A 22,623-nucleotide genomic window follows, 5' to 3' on the forward strand; every position below is an offset into this window, starting at 1 on the left:
GAAATAATTATCTTTTTAGTTCAAGAGATTTTGGTAATAGAATTCTGTAACTTATATTGTTTTATTTTCCCATTAAAATATTATGTAATGTTTTTTTTTTTTGAAGAATATAAATTAGAATACAGTATTATAGTATAATAATTATTCATTAAAAAGATGACAATGTATGTACTTGTGTATTTATTTTACCTCCGCCAAGGAGGTTACTTGTATAGCGCCTTTCTTTTCAGTCACAAAGCACTGTAAGCGACTATCCACAATAAGTCAAAAACATCAACGAGTAAAGCTTGCATATAGAACCAAACCCATTCAAAGTGAGCTAACTTAACTAATGCAATGAAGCAGTAGAAAAATAAGAAAATGAAACAAAATAAACAAATACGATCAAGCAAGGTGAGAGAACTATTGAAAAAGGTGTGTTTTTATATGGCCCTTTTGAACTGCCTAAGCGAATCACAAGATCGGAGAGAATTAGGCAGACCATTCCAAAGTTGGGCAGCAATTGAAGGGAATGAATTGTCACCAATACGTTTATGGTAGACCAGTCAAACAAGTTGGATGGAGTTGGAAGATCTTGTGTATTCAGTGCTTTCTGACGGTCTCCTGTCTTTCTGTCTGTTAGCAAGATTACTCAAAAACGAATGAATGGATCATCATAAAAAATTTAGTGGAATTGGTACATAATAACCGTAGAAAAATACCATTCAATTTTCAGAAAAGAAGGTCAAGGTCATGTTCAACTTCCTAACTACGAGCATAAAAGAAATTATTGGAATCGTTCCACGTATTCGGGCAGCACGCAAGAAAACAATATGCCAAAATACAACAGGCGATTCCAGTATATTCTGGAAAGTATTCTGTAGCGCCATGAAGAAAATAATGTGCCTGAACATTCAATTACAGTATTTTATTGAGGGTATGCTGCAGTTTAACCCATTATACACAGCCTATATATTGTTGATACTGTATTCAGGCACAGGGCAGCGGTGGCGCCAGCGGGGACATTTGCCTGTCCGACAGGCCTGGAGTCCCCTGACGTACGACTGGGTTGTAACATTAAGCCAAAAACTCTCCCTGTGAACCCTACAAGGTATTTTTTATTCCAGGCCATCGTCCAAGGCTTTTGTAGGCCCTTGTTTTGGACCCCTCCGTCAGAGCCCTTGTCAGCAAATTCCTGGCGCCACCACTGGCACGGGTGGAGGTATGCACTCTAAAGATTTACTGCTCTAGCTTATTGTGGTATCGTATCACATTTTCTATAATTATATCCAACATCATCAGCACTCAACATATTACTACTACAATTTTAGTTTTCCATGCTAATTTTTTACATCCGATGTCTTCTGTCCAGATGAAAAACAGATATCCTTTTCATCCACGGTCATAACGGCACAAGCCTGTAAACATACTGCAGTATATATACTGTATTTTTCACGAAAGCTGTACCCTGTCATAGACGATTATATACAACATAATAAACAACAGAAGGAAAATAGTTATCTTTATATATATACGATTTATTTTAACTCCAGCCAGCACACAATCTTCCATGCCCAAGAAATTCTCATAAATAAAAGTGTACAACTGAGTTGAAATTGCAATAATGTAGACTAAATTTCTCTTGCGCCCAACCAAATTCACCTTGGTTAGCCCTTGGCATAGACGATTACACCATTTTAGATTATTAATTATATCAAATTTTAAAGAAATCATTATTGTGGTCATGCTTCAAATTTTTTTATCATACACATATTAAATATTCCTGCCACATAATGGAATATCCCAAATAATACAGAGTACAGTATCTGTACAATTTAGTGGCAGACAGGCTGTATTCCCACAAAAATTAACCAATAGAAAAGGCACTGTTTGCTCAAATTCAAAATTAACATTGCATTGCCTGTTTATTGGGTGGGCTACACTATAGATCCGCAGGTAATAGCTTCCGGTATAAGGCCCCCCCTCTACTTTACACTCAAATTTATGTACCTGGGTTTCTCAAGCCAAAAGCACTGGGTATCATTTGAAGGCATAAATCTAAAATCGTAACCTTCAGAAAAACATGTTTTAGATCTAAATTTTATAAGATCCTTTCAGTCTCTTGTGACTTCTTTTTTATACATAAAGTCTTTTGTCTATTATGTTGAGTTCAAAAGCAGTAATAACAATAATAATGATGCTGATGAATATTTAAAGAAAATTAATGTATTCATCATTTCATATTAAATGTGTATTCATACATACTTCAGATGCATGTTTTAATCTTTCAGAAAAACAAAACAGAAGTAGATGTAAATGTAATATATTTCGGTTGGAAGTATGCATTTGTGTTTGGTCTTCCTGACAAACCTTGTCGTCTTCATTATGACGACGACAACACACATGAACAGCATGTTGGCGCTATCTACAATTCATGATCACCAATCTTTGAATGATAGACACTCCTCTTAAACATCAATTAACTCATATGATCTCAAAAATCTTCTTCAGCTCAATCATAACAAGCCAATCCTGTTTCTGCATGTCCTCGCGGAAGTAATTCTTAACTGCGTCTATCGACTCTCTGGAGATCTGCAAAGAACCAGATGAAAAAACAGATTTAAATCTAATTCACAATGGAGATTAAATAAAGGCAGAAACTTATCGTTTAGAGAACCACTTGCTGTTACTGCCAGATGCTGTACATTTGTACAAAAACAACATTAAAAATAACCAAAGTAGTGTATGAAGATTTGTGGATGGGTGGATTTATTTAGTGTAAACACAAAGAATAACCCACAAAAGACTGAAGAAGACTTATTGCCAGTGGGGTCCTTGTGGTGGTGATTGGGCAGTACCCCAGGAGACAATCCCCTACTCTTTTTCAAAGATTGTACTGCATTTTTCAACATGCACATGGGCCTTAATGCCAACGGGACCAACAGCTTGAACGTGTCATCCGAAAGTTGGTGCACTGAATTAACTTTCATTCAGCCCTCCAGCTGAAATAAAAGGAGAGCAGCGATGGGGATTGAACCGAGGACCCATATAAAGAGATCTCAACGGTTTAGCACACACACAGTGGGCTGCCACCAGTTTAGGTGGCTGAGCTATGCTGCTCTCTTATCTAAACGATGTGCAAGCAAGCAGTAAATTGAAACCAGTAGATTTTCACCAAAAGTTCACTTGCAACACTCAGTGCTAAATAAAAAATTCAGTTTGGACCCTCCAACCCATTTTTATGGCCACCCCCTGATCTACAATAACAAAGACAAGAAATTTTGTAATTACTTTGCTGACAAGTACATCCTCGTGGGTGAAATGACGACCGTATAGCCTGGGGGCATCCCCTGGAACAGGCTCGATCTTTATGCAGACCTCTTGTCCAGTAGGCACCACTTGCACCGGTTTGTGATTCACCTCTAAACTTGTCACAAAACCGAGATGTGTGAACTAGAAATAAAGAAATTGTCATAGTTGTATTGATTGTCTTGTGCTGATATAAATGTTCAATGTCAGAAGTGTTATCATTAAATATATTCTGTCAAAAATAATGAAAAACCTAGTAGTTATGACAACAATAACTAAAACAGTTAATAACTGTCATACAGGCCAAGCTCGCCCTGTTGTACACGCCAAGCACCCCGTTGCAGCGACTTGTTAGGCCGAAATAATTAAACTTTCTTTTTAATGCTACGGGTAACATTTTAGAAACTCGCATTTCAGCCCTCTAGCTAAAATACAAGGAGAGTAGTGGATGGAAAAGAGCCAAGTACCAAAGGTTAAAAATTGATCTCCTTATAGTTCAGGGCACATACAGTGACTACCACCAGTTTAGCTGACTGAACTATGCCACTCTTATTACTCACCTCTTTCGCTGGTACACAAATGGGCGTGCCGACCTTAAGCTGGCCTGCCTCTACAACTACACCCATCACAATTGGATCCCTGGAGTTAAATATATGTTGTGGAAGAACTCGTATTTTGCACGGAAAGACAGCAACATGTTTGAACTCATCACGCTTTTTCCGTTTTTCTTCGGCTCGGTGAGCCATAAATTTGTCGAATAAGTGGTAAATAATGTCCGCTTGGAACACCTTAATGCCCTCTTTGTCAGCCAATTCTTGTGCTTCGCGTTCAACCTTGACATCAAATGCTAGAATCACAGCATATCTAGTTGAAAAATAGATAAATACATGCATTTTAAAGGCATGGCCACACTATCAAATTTAATTCAACAAAAAAAAACAATGTATGCCCATATACAGACATGATGTGCCTATATATGGTCAATCATGACCATATTTAGGCATATCACATGTTTTTGTCAAATAAAATGCAACAAAGTTAAATGAGCTAAAATAAAGAATTATGTAAGAGTATATCCATTGACCACATGCTGATGCATGAATGGTTGAAGTTGATAAGAAAATACACATTGGGTGCCAGCAGACACACAGTGGCCACAATGCAGTGGTCAGTACACTGGGTGATACCCCTCTCCCCCCAACTCCTTTCAAATTGTGTACAAGTGGGGGTTTTTTTTGTACACAGGTGCTATTGTATACACTTGTGCTATTGTGCTATGATCAACGGTTTAATGTCCAATCCGGAGGATGAGGTAGTCAAAAGGGTAACTAATAACACAAGTGTAAAATGACATTGGCATGTTTCAAATTCAATCCCTTACCACTAAACTTACCCTAGATAGATTCAGAGATATATTGGTACAAAGAAGTATACTGGATGTGAAAGGATTAATGGATATAGGAAGTTTAGGTAAATAATTTCACAGTATAAACTCACTGTGGTTCATGCTCCAACATTACTGAAGCCTTCATGACATCTTTCTTGTGCACGGGACCAATATTAATACCAGCATACTGTAACACAACACAGCATAAATACATTTATATTGAAATATTTTTGAGAAAACAGATACCTAATCCATTCGGATTCCAACCAAAGAACTACACAGATAATATAAGTTGCTCTACCACTCAGTAAGAGGCCAAACTGGTATGGGATCTTCAAGTAAGTTCATATTTTAACACATTTAATATAACTTGGTTTGCACTTCGGCATGCAAACCTTCCAAAAATATCTTTAAACATAAAAAAATGATAATATAGCACCGTAGGAAATTAACTTACAGGTATTTTTGAAGTCCGGAGAAATTCTAGAAGAGCTTCTAAGGATCCGAGTGTGGAGGCTTGGACATAGACTCCTCTTTCGGCTAATTTGATAGAGAACAATGCTTCCTTTAAAGCTGCAGCAACCTCCTCCTGCACAAGAGAAAATGATCGACAGATGATGAATGCTAATTCCTGGACACAAAATTATGGTTATCAATTACTGCAACAGAGATTATAAAATAACACAGATGCTAGATCAGAAACATCAATTCCTGCACAAGAAATACTGTAAACATGAAACGATTTTGTTATACAAATTCTGCTTTACTAAAGTTACTGATTGCATATCATGACATTAAAAGTTAAAAGCATACCTTCATGATCTCCACCTCATCTTGGTACCTAGTAGCTAGCAATGGCATCCCAGCGAGTGCTTTCTCCATGTCTTTCGCTAGGATTTTCACCCCTTGAGCAGCAATTACTTCTTTGTGCTTATCGTAAGGATTCTGTCAATAAAACAAAATCACAGTTACTGTCATAACTGAATTGTATTAAAAGGGTTTCTCTAGATGTCAATTTAGGTTTACTGCCTGTAAAGCAAAAATATAGCTGTTTCAACATTTAAACAATGCTTAAATTATTAGCAAATCAACAATGTTATCAACATCAGTTAAATTACCTTGACTCTTAACTCTTTCAAAGGTTGAGGCATGAGAAGGCCACGAATTTGTGAGACAATTGGTCCCTCTTGCCCTGCAACAATAATTGTATCTCCCTCATGAAGTCGACCATTCACTAAGATAGCATCTATGGTTGTTCCAAGTCCTGGTAAGGATTTTACCTGCAGTACGAATATCAGAAGAATACAATCGATCATAGTTGAGTTGCAGTAAGAAATTTAACTACTTTGTCCTTTAGATGCAACATTAGCGGTTGGGCCTTTGTACAGAATAGCTCTGTATATGAAAATAGAGCTAGAAGATTTTCCTAGCTCTTCAAAGTGAAGTTAGTTATTAAATTGGTCCTAGATTATTGACTAGGAAATTATGATCACCCGTGATGACAAAGATTTTCATGGTTCATTCACCACCAGTTTTTAAAACCAATAACAGCTCTCTGGTCTCTTGAGTTAGTAAAAGGAGCTGCTGCAAGAGAATGCTCAAATGACTATTGGAAATACTTGACCTAATGTGCTATAATAATAGTGTCAATTCAAACAAATTTGATTGATTTATTAACTCTAATCAATAAGAAACTACCTCTCCTTACCTTCCCCAAATCATGTTGAATAAGACACACTCTACCTCTGCTGGATATGATCTATATATTTTACTTACCTCCATGGTTGTGCATTGGAGATCCTCAGAGAACATTAGCCTCTTGGCCAGCATAGTTTGACTCAGCTCAATAATAAGAGAAATTAGATTTCCCATTCCGTCACCAGAGTGAGCCGACGTTGGTACTAAAGATACATATGTCCGTACATCTTTATTATCGTAGAAGAGGGCAGCATTCATACCCTGCATTCAAAGTATATTTTGCATTGTTTATACAATTGGTGTCTTTTTGAGGGTAATCAATCAATAAACAATTTTTCTAGAGCTACGGTACCATATGCTATCTCGGTAATGATAAACAAGGTTAGGGTTGGCAACAGCTAGGGACTATTACAAGGATAGCCTATGGTACTGCAATCTTAGTCACTGCTATCAATAAAAGCTATGGCACTCTACATTATCTTCAACACTATCATCTCGTCATTGTCCTCATCATCTTTAAATTGGAGTACAGTAGTGATGTACTGTATGTTACTTCAAGCCAAAAAAAAATCAAGGTCGATTAGGCCATGCATCCTTTGACAACAGGTGCTACATATATGTCTTAATATTATTTAACATCAAAAGCAAGAACTTACTTGTTCTGCAAATTCTGTTACAACTGCTCGTGTTCGCTCATCAAATTCATCCTGCGTATGCTTCTTTTGTTTCTTTATTGTATTCATAACGTCCGTATGCGGACTAGGCTTCCAACCATACAATCTATCAATCTAATTATTCGAAGAGAAATGTCAAAGGTTGTGGTGTTCAGTAACATTTTCAGAGGGTTACGTAGACAGTCATTTTTAATATTGTCAGGAAATGAGGCAGAATAACTTTTAATGTAACTAAAAGTACAGAGCTTGGAATTTGCTGATCTCTCTCAAATATTATATGCAATGTTTTTGTCAACTGATATAATCAGTCAATGGACTCACGATAGAGGACAGCTAACAATACAAGTAAATGCATATTACAGTTGATTACAATAAATTACACTGAAGTTTAAGTCTCTATTTTGCTATCTGTATTTCTATGAACTCTTCCCTCCACTTCCCAGAATGCAACATAAAGCTTCAGCTTTAAACTGAAAGGCAAAAATTATAAAACATCATGAGGAAATATCTCTTTCATTTGCTTTTCATTCATCAACCTATGCCTGTGGAAAAGGTCAACATCCAAAGTTAGTCATCATGTGATTGGCTGTAGCACACCAGCTTCACTTGCAGAAGCAACCTGACTAGACACACGACTAAGAAGTGAGTATATTAAAAAGATGGGCAGACCCTGCATCAGCTGACTGTCTGCCGACTTCTTAAGCCGGACACTCACTGCATCGTATGACTGTCGTACAAATTCAACTGCGCACCCTCAGAGCACTAAGACAATGCGACAACGTTGGCTGATTGTCGATGGCAGTCTGAATGGATCAACAATAAAAACGATCACTTGTGCAAATGCCATGGTGCGTTCCCCGAGGAAACAAATCTGCCAGGGACCATCGCGCACAATAAGCGCCTGGCTTTACGATGGGCACATCTCCCCTCTCTGTGAGCATTTATTTATGACGCAAAGCTGCCTGCTGAATTTTGGTGTCAGTCTGAAAAAAATGTTGATTGGCGGGCAGCACACATAGGGTTTTTAATTCATCTTCGCGGGTCACAAAAACATGGCTATCAGGCCGCGGGCTGCACTTTGCCCACCTGTGCCATATCAGGATATGATCTCTGTGCAAGTTCAGCAGCCGACTGTCAGCAGGCTCAGCGTGTACGCAGCTTATGAACACAGCTTTCCCCAAACTCACCTTATTCAAAGCAACTATAAACGGTGTTTTTTTGGATTTTAATAAATTTAATGATTCAATTGTTTGTGGTTCCAGTCCATGCATAATGTCAACAACTAAAATTGCGATATCGCACAGCGATGACCCGCGTAAGCGTAAGTTGCTGAACGACTCGTGACCAGGTGTGTCGATGATGAGAAGACCGGGAAATTTCATCTCCGTTTTCGCAAACTGTAAAATGATAGAGAATCGAATATAAACAAGAGGGAAAAAAATGATACCAACACCTAACAATTTTTTATTGGATTGGATATATTTAGTGTTAACACCAAGGATAGCCCATGAAAGTCTAGAAGAAATCTTACTTCCTGTGGGGTCTTTCTGGTGGTAATTGGACAGTACACCGGGAGACAGTCCACTACTCTTTTTCCGAAGAGTGTACTGCGTTCTTTAACGTGCACATGGGCCATAAATACACACAGGCCCAACGACTTAATTAAATGTCTCATCTGAAAGACGGTGCGCTTGTAACTTGTATTTCAGCCCTCCAACTGAAACACAAGGAGAGGCAGCGATGGGAATTGAACCAGGGGCCTAGAGATCTCCACATATATATAAACTAAGTTTCAATCTTTTGACAATAACTTACCTGTCTACACATCTTTGTTTGTTCTCTTATAGCTGTCTCTGGTACCATTGTTGCCCCAATCTGCTGGGTAATACCTCCTGCTTCACCATCCTGCACATTTGTATGCCTGATCTAAATAAACAAATAACAGTCAACAGTGACGCATCTTGGAAATAATGTAATTAAACTTAATGTATATTGTGGACAAATTGAGGAAATATTTTGCATTCTAAGCTCTTATTTTAACGAACCTTGATGGATAAATTTTAGGAGTAACATCAGATTTTATAGTCACAGTTGGAACAACAATCAATTTTTCCGCCCTAGTGTCAATAAAAATTAACATATGACCCATCAGAACATGACCATTGCGACGCGGGCAGCTCTCCAAGATGGATAATGCGCCTTATATAAAGGTGACATCATTATTAGGAAGCCTTCGATTTGCCCGACAACGCAACGCTAGAACGGAATCACTCATGCATGACCGTCCTACCGGGCATCCTATGTTCTCTGCATATGGAGATTTGGCCAAATTGCATCCTAAAATACACGCGATGAGGAGAACTCAATGTTCTCGCACGTGCAGATGACTTTTAGTGATGTCATTACGTTTCTATGTCCTACCATCGCCGTGTAATTGCAAGCGCCCTATTATTGACCACGAATACGCACCACTGTAGTCCCGACACACATTTTGCCACAGTTGCCAAGTACTTACGTACGTTACACTGCCATTTCATGAGACCTTAGCAATGATATCCATGGGAAGGGCACTGGTCGATTGATTTTAAAGCCTACCTTGTCGAGAATCTTGGTTTTACCGGTATCCACATGTCCAAGTACGCACACAACCGGACATCGGAGCTTATCTACAGATTTCTCCATTTCTGCTTCTTCCTTTCTTTGCTGTTGTAGAGACAAAAGGTATTCAACTTATAGTAATGTTTCAGAAGACAGTTTTTCAAAGAGGTTTAAGCACTGATGGAAGTTGCTTGTCAGATGTAAGTAGCCAATGTAATCAACAGGGAAACAAAGAAAAAATTATGTTGAGGGTTGGATTGAGCACCGATTAAGGAAGTACAGTCTAAAAGGGAAAGGTTTGGGAGGAAGATTTGTTTTCCCTTTACATATTGGCATAATTGGCTGCTGTTTTGGGGTGGGTGGGGGCAAGAATGCCTTCAGCCTCTACCTGGATAACCCCATTGTGTATTGAGAAAAGCTATGTGGACAGTCACCTTTAAAGTAGTGGACATTTTAATAAACTATGAATTCTAATGTCAAATTAATGTTTCTAAATTTTGCTATCACTTGTTTTATTTCTATGCATCATCAAATTACAGGAGTACCCCTACTCATGAATAGGGGTTAACAGTAGTTTTGACACATTGACTGCCAGACTATTTTTTAAAAATGATGTGTCTAATAAATTGGGGGGAAAATATTAACTCATTACACGACGAGTAAACTTGTCTGTGGCACTGTGACAGCACATTTTATTGACTATGCCAAGTGCGGGTTTTCTCATCCACTTTTTGCATGGGTTGGTATATGTTAAAAGGGCGCCCCCACTTGTGCTGCTTGAGTGTACTGCCGGTAACATAACACAACAAACATACATGTCACTTGTACGTCATCGTCTAGGTATATCTTCCCCAAACTACTGTACCCGACATTAAGTCTGGTTCTACAATATGTATAAGCAAAGAAGGAATAAACGCTAGAATGTTACCCCGATTTTGACGAGTATAGTCGTACCTGGCACCCACAGCAACACCATGTGAGCCAAGTATACTCATCGCGGGCAGCCAACGTGTTAAAACGATACAATTTCCCTCGTTTTGTGGCTGAAAAACTGTCCCTTTAATAAGAATGTACTTGTATTACTTGTATTTTTTTAAATAATTTTTTTAAATGTTTTTACTTGGATTCTGTTCATAGCCTTAGCTCTGGCTCTCTCTGCTGGAGTTCTTTCATCATCCGATTCTTCTTCTTCTGATGATGATGATTCCTCACTCTCACTCTCCTCTTCACTGTCACTCTCTTCATCCTCTTTTTCTTCACTTTCTTCTTCCTCCTCTTCTTCTTCCTCTTCATCTTCCTCTTCCTCAATACTCTTAGTTCGATCCTTTTCTTTGGATACAACTTCAGGGGCTGTAAAAAAAATATAAGTCATTGTCTGCTACATTCTATTCCTACAGCAGGGAGAGCAGCTTAGCTCAGTTGGCTAATCTGGTGGTAGCCAATGTGTGTGCGCTGAACCGTGGAGATTACTACCGGTAGGTCCCTGGTTCAATTCCCATCGCTGCCTCTCATTGTGTTTCAGCTGGAGGACTGAAATACAAGTTACAATAGGGGACCGTTTTTCGGATGAGACGTTTAAGCCGTTGTCCTGTGTGCATTTATGGCCATGTGAATGTTAAACACAAACATCCGGACTCGGGTTCAAATTTGCTCTAGTTACTAAGGACCGTGCGACAGTTTAATGGGTCATAAACCTTGACACACTTAATTGGCAAACACCTGACTAGTCAGGCTAGAATGTGCTCTATTTACTAAGGGCTAAGGGTACACATCATATAAAAGATGGTGATGATGAGGATAATTATATTCACTATTTGATTACTTGTGCATGTCCAATTTACCATCAGAAGGAGACTAGAAGATTCTTTGGACTTTTGAGGCTATGCTTTTACAGAAAACCAAGCATACAAACAAGTCTTCTGTCTCTTATACACATCTAGATGTGTATAAGAGACAGGATGTCTATGATGGAATCTATTTTAAGTAAATAAAAGAATAATCTCAATAGATTACTGATATAAATATACTTCTCGACCATATAAACATGAACAGAAACGCATTTTGCATCCAACTTCAAAGCCAGGTTGTTGACTACATGTTGATTACAAGGAGAACGTGACACAAAGAGGTGCACAGCAAATCAATCTTAACAATTCATCCATTATATCAACAGGTGGTGTCGGATCGCCAAGAGGAGATAAATTCATCGGCTGACGGCTGGTCTGCTTGACCCAGTGTGCACCTGGCTTGAAGTGTGAGTGACCAAATTGTAAGTGCTGCACAACTTCTACCACAAATACTTGAGACAATTTCAGAATCAAACCTACCATCTGCGGTCGATGGTTCTTCACTTGTCTCAGACTCCTCGACCACTGGAGCATCTTCTACTTTAACTTCTAAGAATAGAATATTAACAATGCATTAAACATCATGAAAAAATCCAATACTTAAAGAGCAGAAAATATATTTCGTTGATTTTTTCCTTTTAGAGATTATGAGCAGCTTGTTCCTGGATTTAGTAACATTGCAGTGTCTCCATATAATATATGGAGACACTCCAGTGTTACTAAATATTAGATATTATCTAGGATTACCTAGATATTTATCTAGGATACAGTACTTTGTATTTGGGACAAAACACTCACACAGATTGATGTATGTGAAAATATTTGCGGACCATGAGTGTGTTTAATGAGAAGTTAGGTCCGAAATCGCTCTAGAAGCAAGCAGTAAGAAAACCAGGAATAAAAGCTGGTGTGAAACAAACCTTAAGACATATTATGTAAGGGAGTATTTACTTGGAAATAAATGTATTTGGTCTTTAATTATCTGTTTTGATATGTGTAGTATTGTAAATTATTATTATTATTATATTTTGGTTTTTTTTCACTAGCATCAAACAGTGAGTAACTCGATAATTACAGGTTGCACAATGCTTATCAACCGAGTCTCTTTATGACGCTTAGGCAGTGGAGTTGTTTTGGTCGTGAAAAAAAGTCCTGCTGTGACAGGACTTGAACCCAGGACGTTGGGATTAGAAGGCAAGCACCTTAACCACTAAGCTATACATCACAACTGTTAACTAATTAGATCTTTTTAAATAAGAATTCAAATTTCTAATGGAACGCTTGAGGGGCTTTTTATAATGAACTAGAAGGCCTGTCAGAAAATCAACAAAATAACATACTTTTTCCAAAGTTTCATCCACCTATTAAATGGTTTAAGTGAAAATACATCTGCGATTGCCAACTGATAGTGCCACTTTTACACACACATGATAGCCAGTTTCATTTTAAGAAGTAAAAATGTTGTCTTTACCCTTCGGTTTTTTTTTTATTCTTGTCCCATAGTTAACCCTTTGCGGTTTTTTATCTTCGTCTACTTTCGTTGGTATAACAATTCCTTGGTCTCGCATCGCTTGTAGCTGAGCCTCAGCACGAGCTCTGGCAGCCCTTTGAGCTGGCGTTAGCCACTTTCCCTCCTTCTTCAGCCTTTCAATTTTTTCCTGTGTAATATAAAAAGTAATCATTTTTATGCAAAAAAAAATCAAACAATTACACACACAGCACATTCGAGGGTGCATATATGAGTCATGAAAGGTACTGGTACAGGTATGTGCATTTATAATGTGCCTCTTCCTTGAGGTTACAAAGCGCAGTTCTTTTCCCTGGTCATTGGGTCCACATGCTAAGTGTTGCTGCTGGTAATCAGCGCAGGAGCAGGCAACCCCACCAGGTACCCATTTGTACTCATGGGTGGAGAGAAGCAATGCAGATAAAGTGCTCGAATAAGCGCCGCACCAAACAAGATTTTTTTTTGCTAAGCACCGCAACGCTTAATCAGAAGCATATATTACCCTATGTGCAATGACACACTATTGAGAAACAGGGTTTAAAATACAATGTATACGGTGTTAAAATGAATATATAACGCAATGAAGACGCAAATATTTCTTTCTAAATGTTTATTTACGATGACGTAGGACCTATGATAGGACTACCGAACTACAGGAATACGTGAAATAGGTAACATGGGAGCAGGCATGAAAAGCGCCACGCCAATATTTGTTATAAGCTCTGCTTTCGAATAAACGCTGCACTGAAGCCTCAAAGAAATGTATAAACGCTGCAGCGCTTATTCGAGCATTTACGGTACTTGAGCATACTTTTTTTCCTTGAAGGGAGGGGGACAGGGGAAGCTGGGGTGGGAGGGGTGTGCACCCCCTAGATATGCCACTGAGCATATAGAGATTCATCATCAGACACTCAGCCAACACATGGTGTGGATGGCTTTAGCCACAGCACAGTATACAGAACTGTTATCGAAAATATCATATTTTTCCCTACCTTTTTTCTTTGCTTTTCTCGTTCCTTCATTTCTTTCTCTAACCGCTGTTGCTCTAATTTCTTCTGGAAGGCTTCTTCCTCCTTTCGTATCCTCTCTTCTTCCTCAAGTCTTAATCTTTCCTCCTCCTCTTGTTTTTGCTTCAGAGCCACTTTCATGGCCTCAAGCATAGCTGAGTATTTCAAAGGATAATTTATTTGTACAAAATTGAACTTTCTACATACAGTAATGTTTACATAAACTTCTTTTTGCGATAGAAAATTTTTTTTAAAAACATAAAAGAACTTCAAACGTAGAAAACTATGCCATGAGAAGAAACACTTTCATAAGACCTATTAAACTTTTAAACAATTACAAGTATTCTCTATATAATTTTAAAGTCAATTATCCAGACCTGAATTTTGAATTTTCCCAAGTGGAATAAATAATGAAGTATAGTATTTGTATTACCACAATTAAAGAATATATAACTGCAAGACGTCCTACTATTGGGGTTTTGTTGGAACGTAATCCTTTTTTAAAAGGTACTACCACAAACTAGAGGGCGCCCTTCAAAATGCGAGTTTTGAACTCTACTCAAATTCTAATAGAGCGCACCCTACCTCGTGGTAGTCCTTTTTTTTGTTAAGGTTCATTGCGTGCATACAAAACAAGGGCAGTTGGACATCATGCAATATACTCTTTCAAGTGTCAGCAAGTAGGCTTATTGGAAAGAAAAGATTTTTTTCTGCTAACCTCACTACATACACCCACTTAACCCACCTTTGTTTGGTTTTTTTTTCTTCTCCTTATCATCATCATCTTTTCCCTTTTCTTTCTTATCCTTCTTTTTTTTCTTTTTCTTTTTCTTATCATCCTTATCCTCTGTATCTTCTTCATCTATAAATCAAAATGATTATATAAAATGTTAACAGAACACAAAGTATTTATATATTTTTATAATATTTATTTAAGTTTTATGTGAAATTTTTGCAAACTTCACAAAACTTGAACACTTGATCTTTTAAGTATTTTTTAAGTGTTTGCAAACACAGTTGCAGACCCTTTTGATCAGCTTTGGTTTCTTTTAGGCAATCCACCAGGCATGTGCTTTGCTTTATATTGTGTCATGTTTTTGGAATAGTTCCTTCCAATTTGTTGCCTGAAAAATGTCTAAAATAGTACTGTAATTCCTCTGACATAAGCCTAACTCGGGTATTAGCCACCCCCCCCCCAGTTACGACTTTCAAAAATACTCTCAGAAATTTTTGATTGGCTTTGAATTATATAAATACTGAATCAATCTTTGAAATGAAAATATTACTTCCATTGCACGAATAAAAACATCCATTATTTGTTTTAAAATAGATTTTTGTCACTTGATATTTTATTCAAAAAAAATCTACCTTTTTTCTGAATGGAGATTCTTGTCATTTAGTATGTTATGATAAAACTCCCTTTTTCTGAATTAAAAAGTCCAACGGTCTTTTAACCAATCAAAATATTGTATTAGGTTGAAGTCGCATAATTTCCTAGGCACAGTAAAATGGGCCAAAATGGATGGGAAAAAAATGCATGGATGGAAATTAATTTCCACGATAGGTGACGAAATGGGGTAAATAATGAATGTCATGTGATACGAAATCCACCAATCAAAGGACAGGGATCTATTTAGGTGTGTTTAAAACAGTGCTAAAACATTGCCATTTGATTGAAAATGTGATTACTTGGATATAAGGCCACTTCAAAAAAAAATTGGCATAATTTTGTGTTCAATGGAAGTGGGCTTATATCAGAGGAACTAAGGTAAATAAATAAAATGGCCCATCATACCTTCTACATTCTTCGGATCCGCTTCTACAGATGCTTTGGCTGTTGACGCCTCCGTTTCTTCTGTTTTCTCTGTTGCTGTACTGCCTTCTACGTTCTCAGTCACCTTCTCCTTATTTGCTTTCGTTGCAGCTCGTTGCTGTTCTTTTTTCTTACGCTCCCGTTCCTTTTTTTCTGCTTTTTTCTGAGCGGCTGTTTTGATTTTTGGGCCGTCGTCAGTTTCTTCAGCAGGCGTTTCAGATTTTTCTATTTTCTATACAAGAAAGAAAACGATATGCTATATATTAAAGACATATAACAAGAGTATACAGAATGAAAACTATAAACTACTTACATTAATCAACAACAAACACCCTCACAAACAACCTCAGTATACCCATCACATTACATTATTGTTACTTTGTTTACCTGATCATTGCTAGTACTTGTATTTTCTCCATCTTCATTATTGTCCAGATCATCTTCATCATCAGGATCACTGATGAAAGCAAAGACTTTTATTTATTTATTTCATATATTTTAGGCTCAAGGCCAAAGATTATACCAATAGCAAACTTAATCACTTCACTTGAGTGGCAATTATTTCACAAGACAAAGATACAAACAAGATTTTCTACATGAACTAATTATGAAGTGGACTTGTTTTTGGTTGTGAGAAAATACTGTTACACTGACAGGAAGTAATTTCCAAGATATGGTTTAATGAGCTTCCTTAAGATATTAAATCGGATATTGGGATGAGTGTGGCGATACCCATGGCCACTTGACGTTAGGCACATAATAAATAACACAGTAGTAAAATCGTATAAAAATCATGAATTTGGCAGAAGTGGTTTTTTTTTCTGAAATTTTTTGCTTGCTTTTAGGGTAGCGGGGGGTGTGGAAGACTGCAATTTCTGTAAATCTCACACCAAGTCGTGGGACACTTGGAACACCTGTCAATCATCAAATTCCTAACAAATGACACAACTTACAAATCTTTCTTCTTTTTCTTCTTGGATTTCTTTCCACCTTTGTTGGTTTGAGCTGGTTGTTCTTGTACAGCTGGTTCTGAATCCGCTACTGTTAAGCTGGCAATCTCGTCTGCGATATCATCTACATCACTGCAAAGATACAAGATATAAGCTTACTGATATTCAGCTGCGGCATTAGCCGGGGGTCCAGTGGCCACAGGACCCCCATGGAGGAAGAAGCCAATCATGTCGTCAGGGAACACTGCTTTAAAAAGCAATATTTACATAGGAAGACCTAAACACTTATGGATCAAACAAATAAACAAAACAATCAGTACTCTGAACAATAACGAATGCGAAAGGCTGAACTGGTAGAGAGTGGTGGCAGGGCTAATGGCTTGACAAAGCCGAAAGCCCAAAAAAAGAAGAGGAAGAGTGCTATATCACGGTATCTAGAGTGCCTGTTCTTAACATTTGCTGACAACATGGTGTGGTAGAGGAGAATTCCGACCCTTCAGGGAATTTAAACCTTTCGTCACAAGCTTGGACCTCTTTACAGGGACTTTGTAACTCTCATTAGTAAATTGTTTGGTACCGTCACTGCTGTAATGCTCATCTTTACAAAATTTTACTTTTTAACACTCTGACCGCCAGGGTTTGAAACAGTAGTATCAGCCACCGCCAGACTTTTTAGCAAATTTTAACACTTTTCGAAGCTTGTTGCGAGTGCGTATGTGATCAGATTGACATGTAGTGAATACTACAAGAACTACAAACATTTTAACTTTACAGTTGTATCAAAGACATTATTCCAAGCACAATCTGTGACCTGTATTACAGTAAAATGAAAATGACTCACTTTTGGAGATTTATTTCGCACAACGAAGCTGAAATAATCACGATTTTGTGAAAGTAAATCAATACCACTCTACGCTAATGTAAACAATCAAATAGTGAAATACTTATGGTCCAGACTGAATATAGTGTTCAAATTGTTAGTATATGTTGGTAACTACCCCATCTATCAGATTCCGTAAAAAAATCCTGAAACATGGCGATCTCTGTGTTTGGCGGTCACGCGTTGCGCTACCAAACACGGAGATCTCTGTGTTTGACGGGCAGAGTGTTAAAAACCATTAAAAATAAAACTTATAAAGAATCCCCTTCACTCCCATCTCCCTCCACCTCGTCAGTCAATGTATTATGTTTTTTTGTAACCCCCGCAATACCAGCAGCCCCACCCCCACCCCCTAGTTATATTATATGGTAGTTTTAGTAGATAACGGCCCTTGGTAGCATTCCAAAGTAATTCAAGTTTGAATTGAAATTAAATTTAATATTCTTACAATCCCTTCTTCTTGTTTTGCTTCTTGCCCTTCTTGCCTCCCTTCTGTTCTTCCTCAACTGCAGTGGTGTCCTGTTGTGGTTCATCCTTTTTATCCATTCCATTTGTCTCTAGCTCAGTGATATCATCCAACAAGTCATCTTCATTCCTGTAAAAAAAGTGAAATCTTTTATTATCTACATAATTATACTGCTAACATGTGAACATTTTGATTTTATGTATAAAGATGTACCATCAGATAAAAATAATTGGGAAAAATCTTTGAAATGTATGTATTCTGTCTCTTATACACATCTTGAGTGTGGCAATATCCCTATGCTTTGGTCAAGCGTTGCACTACCAAACACGGAGATCTCCGTGTTTGACGGGCAGAGTGTTAAGAACCATTAAAAATAAAACCCCCGCAATACCAGCAGCCCCCCCCCCCCACCAGCAGCCCCACCCCCACCCCCTAGTTATATTATATGGTAGTTTTAGTAGATAACGGCCCTTGGTAGCATTCCAAAGTAATTCAAGTTTGAATTGAAATTAAATTTAATATTCTTACAATCCCTTCTTCTTGTTTTGCTTCTTGCCCTTCTTGCCTCCCTTCTGTTCTTCCTCAACTGCAGTGGTGTCCTGTTGTGGTTCATCCTTTTTATCCATTCCATTTGTCTCTAGCTCAGTGATATCATCCAACAAGTCATCTTCATTCCTGTAAAAAAAGTGAAATCTTTTATTATCTACATAATTATACTGCTAACATGTGAACATTTTGATTTTATGTATAAAGATGTACCATCAGATAAAAATAATTGGGAAAAATCTTTGAAATGTATGTATTGCGAAAAACTCACCACACCCAATAGTTGTCGGCTGACGTCATTCTATGGAGAATCAAACGCCATGACGCGCGCAACAGATAGGTTTTTAATACAATTCGTTCAGACTACATCGACACTCAGCAGACAGTTCTAATGAATGTGAGGGCGCCAAATTATTAGCTTTGCAAGATGGGCTACCCTTCTTAAATATGGTTAAATAAATTTAATTCAATGAGGTTTTTCTGGTTTTCTTTATTTTTGGCATATGATGCATATTTAAAACAATGCTGTTAATTCAAAATATGTACACATTTTATTTACCAGTCTTTCTTGTTCTTCTTTTTGCCTTTCTTTTCTGAAGGTTTAGATGAGATGACTTTTTCTTTAATGTCTGTATTCATGCTGTCATCAGCACCGTCAAATTCCTCACTAGGAATAAAGTAAATATATCATGTAAATTTAATAAAATAAGTGTGCTCCCTATACACCATTTTATCAGGTCTATTTTGGAACAGCGCCACCAACGTCTCGCATCTTTTCACTGGAGGAATCCAGCATACTAACCTGAGCAAATTTTGTTTTTCTAGACACATCTTCCTATGAGTACATTGAAAACCAAAAACACTGCAGGTTTTTTTGTGCCTCACTTTCTATTTGTTTGTTTTGGCATTTTGTTTTCAAAGACTAGCCTAGGCTAACTCACTACAACAAGAAATGTTGCGCATCAGTAGCACAGATATACGTAGAGCACAAATGTCTAGGCCTCTGGATGTTCCCTAGTGGTAGTTGCCAGGTTTTCAGAAATGTTCAATTCAAATTTAGCGAAAATGGTGTATATATAAACAATCAAATTAGGGCCCTTTAGAAAAGACTTTTAAATTTAACTTTTTACTCAGCTAAAAGTATTTTAAATGTCAAAATTTCAAATAAGAAGCATTAAAACTAGCCTAGCCCGAATATGAAATAGAGAAATATTATTATAGGCTTATTTGTTTGCGGCTTGAAGGGTTGGTGGGATTGAGTTTATTCGGCACTGATAACCCATGAAAGTCTTAAGAAGAATAAAGTTTAGACCCTCTCATTGGTAATTAATTGGGCAGTACACTGGGACTTGTATGCCCTTTTTAGGTCCTTGTTGACAATTCCATTTTGGATCTTAGATGTGCTAGTTTTTAATCATGTTTGTCATTGTAATGTTCTAAACAAGGAAATAAATAATGATATCAGTGGCAGATCCAAGAATTCGAAATACAAAAGAGGGCCCACACAAGAGACTTTCACAGATAGGTCTATACCAACTCAGCCCCATTATGGTTGGAGCTAAGGTAAGATAATTTATGAATAGCACTTCTGGATGGCCGGAAACGGCACTCACAGACTTCAAATTTGAATTTAATTTTCTTTTTATCTTCATTTAAAAAAAAAAAAAATTTAAAAATTTAAGGGGCCCCTTTTAATCCGCCCCTAAATATAATATGATATATGTCCTACAGTCGATGTCATTCATTCATTCATTCATGGATGTATTCAGAAATTCCAAAACACCCACACTGTACTGTACATAACAAAATAAAAAATATATCGTTTTTTTATCATTAAAAAAAATCATGTACATACTATCTGACTGATTAATTTAAATATTTAGATAAACAAAAGGACATCAATTATTCCTCAAATAAATTGCAATCAATATTAACATCAAAATTGAAAAAAACTGATTTGCACAATTTGAACTTACAGTATATAAAATTATATTATAGTCACTCACTAAATCACTACACTTAATATTATAATTATAATCATTGCAATGTCAATATCGATACTATTTTTTTTAATGAGAAAGAAAGGCTTATAACTTATTGTAGACGGATTTATATTGCACATTATTTATATTGCCTGACCGAAAAATATTAAATACATCAAAAAGTGTCATTACAGAACCATGAACAAGAACAAGAAAAAAAGCAAAACTATACTGATCTCATCAACATGAATGACTCATACATTGTCAATAATGAAAATTAATTGGGTCATTTAAGTTATTTTTAATTTATCAAATTCATTTACTTGTATATTAAAAATACATAGTTACTTTAAATCGAGTTGGGTGCCCAAATGGTTAGTGCAGGGGCGCTACAACCTACAGCCATAATACCAGCGCTGGTTCAAACATCACACTCACATATGGTTCTGGTGGTGGAACAAGTCTTCTCCGATAAGGACTATAAACCATAGGCCCAGTGTACACAATTTGGCTTGTGTGCACTTAATTAAAAGAACCCAGTACATCTTTCGAGACAAGTAGGGGGTTACCCCTGTGTACTGGTCCGTACATCCCCTGTTATTGACAGATGAGAGTAGCTGGTGCTGGTTCACCAGTTAGCTCAGACATGAAGAGACACTTAGGGGAGACGAAAGTCATTGAAACAAGTAACAGAGTCCAGCGTTTTGTATCCTCTGGAAAAGGCGCTATATCAAATACCACCGTTACCATTAAAAATTCTGACACACATTATGCGGTTATGTATCAACAAAGCCTTTTGGGTCAGGATGCTAGATTGAGGATCATATGGATTGGGGCTCCTTCAGGGTCCCTCAAGGGGTCGCGCCATGCAGACCACCACTCAAGAGTGCATAGTTGTTACGCCACTGTACATACAGCCGAGACAATCCTACAATCTTTAGTGAAGAGTGTATATTTTTTAATGTGCACATATGGGCCCTATTGCACGTACATGCACCAATGGTTTAAACAAACTGTATCACCAAAAATCTGGTGCGCTATTCCAAAGGATGGGCGGAGATTCCCCTTCTGGTGCCACCACTGCCAGGGACCAAGACACCTCCACGGTTCAGTGCACAGAGTCAGTGGCTGCCACTTTTTAGCCACCTGAGCTAATAAGCTGCTTTCTCACATCACATGGGGACAACCCTGAAATTTTTACTGGCTTACTGATAGGTTATTGTTATTGGTTTTCTGAGCCCATTTGTTTGTACCCAAATAAATAACCATTGACATTGTGAAATTGTGTCAGAACCACCACACACAACATTTTTTCATTTTGCTTTTCCTTAAATTTCATTGTTGTTCATGAAATATAATGGTGACTTGATTGAGGTGTATATCAAAAAAATAAATACATTAGTCACTGTCAATATCATTGGAATTCATGCTACACTAGGGCTGTCCAGACTAAGCCTACCTAGGCTAGCACCATCTAAGTAGAGTACAGGTGACAGTAGGCCTACCTAGCTAGGCCTAGGCCTATATAATCTAGGCCTAAGACTAGCCTCTCTACTAGGCCTAGTCTCAAATGTCTGAACTTATCCACGACGGAAAGAAGATAATAAGTAAATAATACATAGTTCAATCTTACACGTTTGGTTCTGAGGATCTCTCCTTGTTCGACTTTCCTTTTTTCGGTTTACCCATGGTTAGCGTTGGTGGTAATTATGTTATTTTTTGTAAACAAAATGTTAGTATTTCACCGTATGTTTAGCGCGTGTTGCACAACAATCCGCACGAAAAATTACTGAACGAAAATAGCACATTGGGACCTGCTGCTCAAGGCTAGTCTAGATCGGATCTACTGAATGTCTACTACCCGAATCGTATTCGGCCACCACATGGTGCAATTGCATGGTTCGGCTTTGTGTCAATCAACATACGTGCACACGTTACTAGAAGTGGATAAAGCACGTTAGCCCATCGCCAGATTTAGCT

At 37.5% G+C, this 22,623-nt stretch overlaps 1 protein-coding gene across 1 annotated transcript; it reads right to left on the reverse strand.

The window, feature by feature from the left end:
- Positions 1–1,496: 1,496 nt before the first annotated feature.
- LOC117114474 (eukaryotic translation initiation factor 5B-like) lies at positions 1,497–22,415 on the reverse strand. Its single transcript, XM_033258142.1, has 26 exons — positions 22,277–22,415; positions 19,221–19,328; positions 18,644–18,790; positions 18,098–18,244; positions 16,773–16,901; positions 16,207–16,276; positions 15,802–16,051; positions 14,752–14,868; positions 13,992–14,161; positions 12,964–13,150; positions 11,973–12,041; positions 11,601–11,619; positions 11,468–11,499; positions 10,766–10,995; positions 9,643–9,750; positions 8,863–8,973; positions 8,235–8,444; positions 7,030–7,161; positions 6,452–6,634; positions 5,794–5,955; positions 5,489–5,620; positions 5,133–5,264; positions 4,786–4,862; positions 3,849–4,152; positions 3,271–3,432; positions 1,497–2,571 (listed from the first exon to the last, which is right to left on the reverse strand). The coding sequence occupies exons 1-26, from the start codon at positions 22,330–22,332 to the stop codon at positions 2,464–2,466; spliced, it is 3,552 nt and encodes a 1,183-aa protein (XP_033114033.1). The 5' UTR covers positions 22,333–22,415; the 3' UTR covers positions 1,497–2,463.
- Between the last annotated feature and the right edge of the window lie 208 nt (positions 22,416–22,623).

This window comes from Anneissia japonica, unplaced genomic scaffold (genome assembly GCF_011630105.1).
Source record: "Anneissia japonica isolate Jap-2015-1 unplaced genomic scaffold, ASM1163010v1 scaffold1374_len1023071_cov147, whole genome shotgun sequence".
NCBI classification, from domain to species: domain Eukaryota; kingdom Metazoa; phylum Echinodermata; class Crinoidea; order Comatulida; family Comatulidae; genus Anneissia; species Anneissia japonica.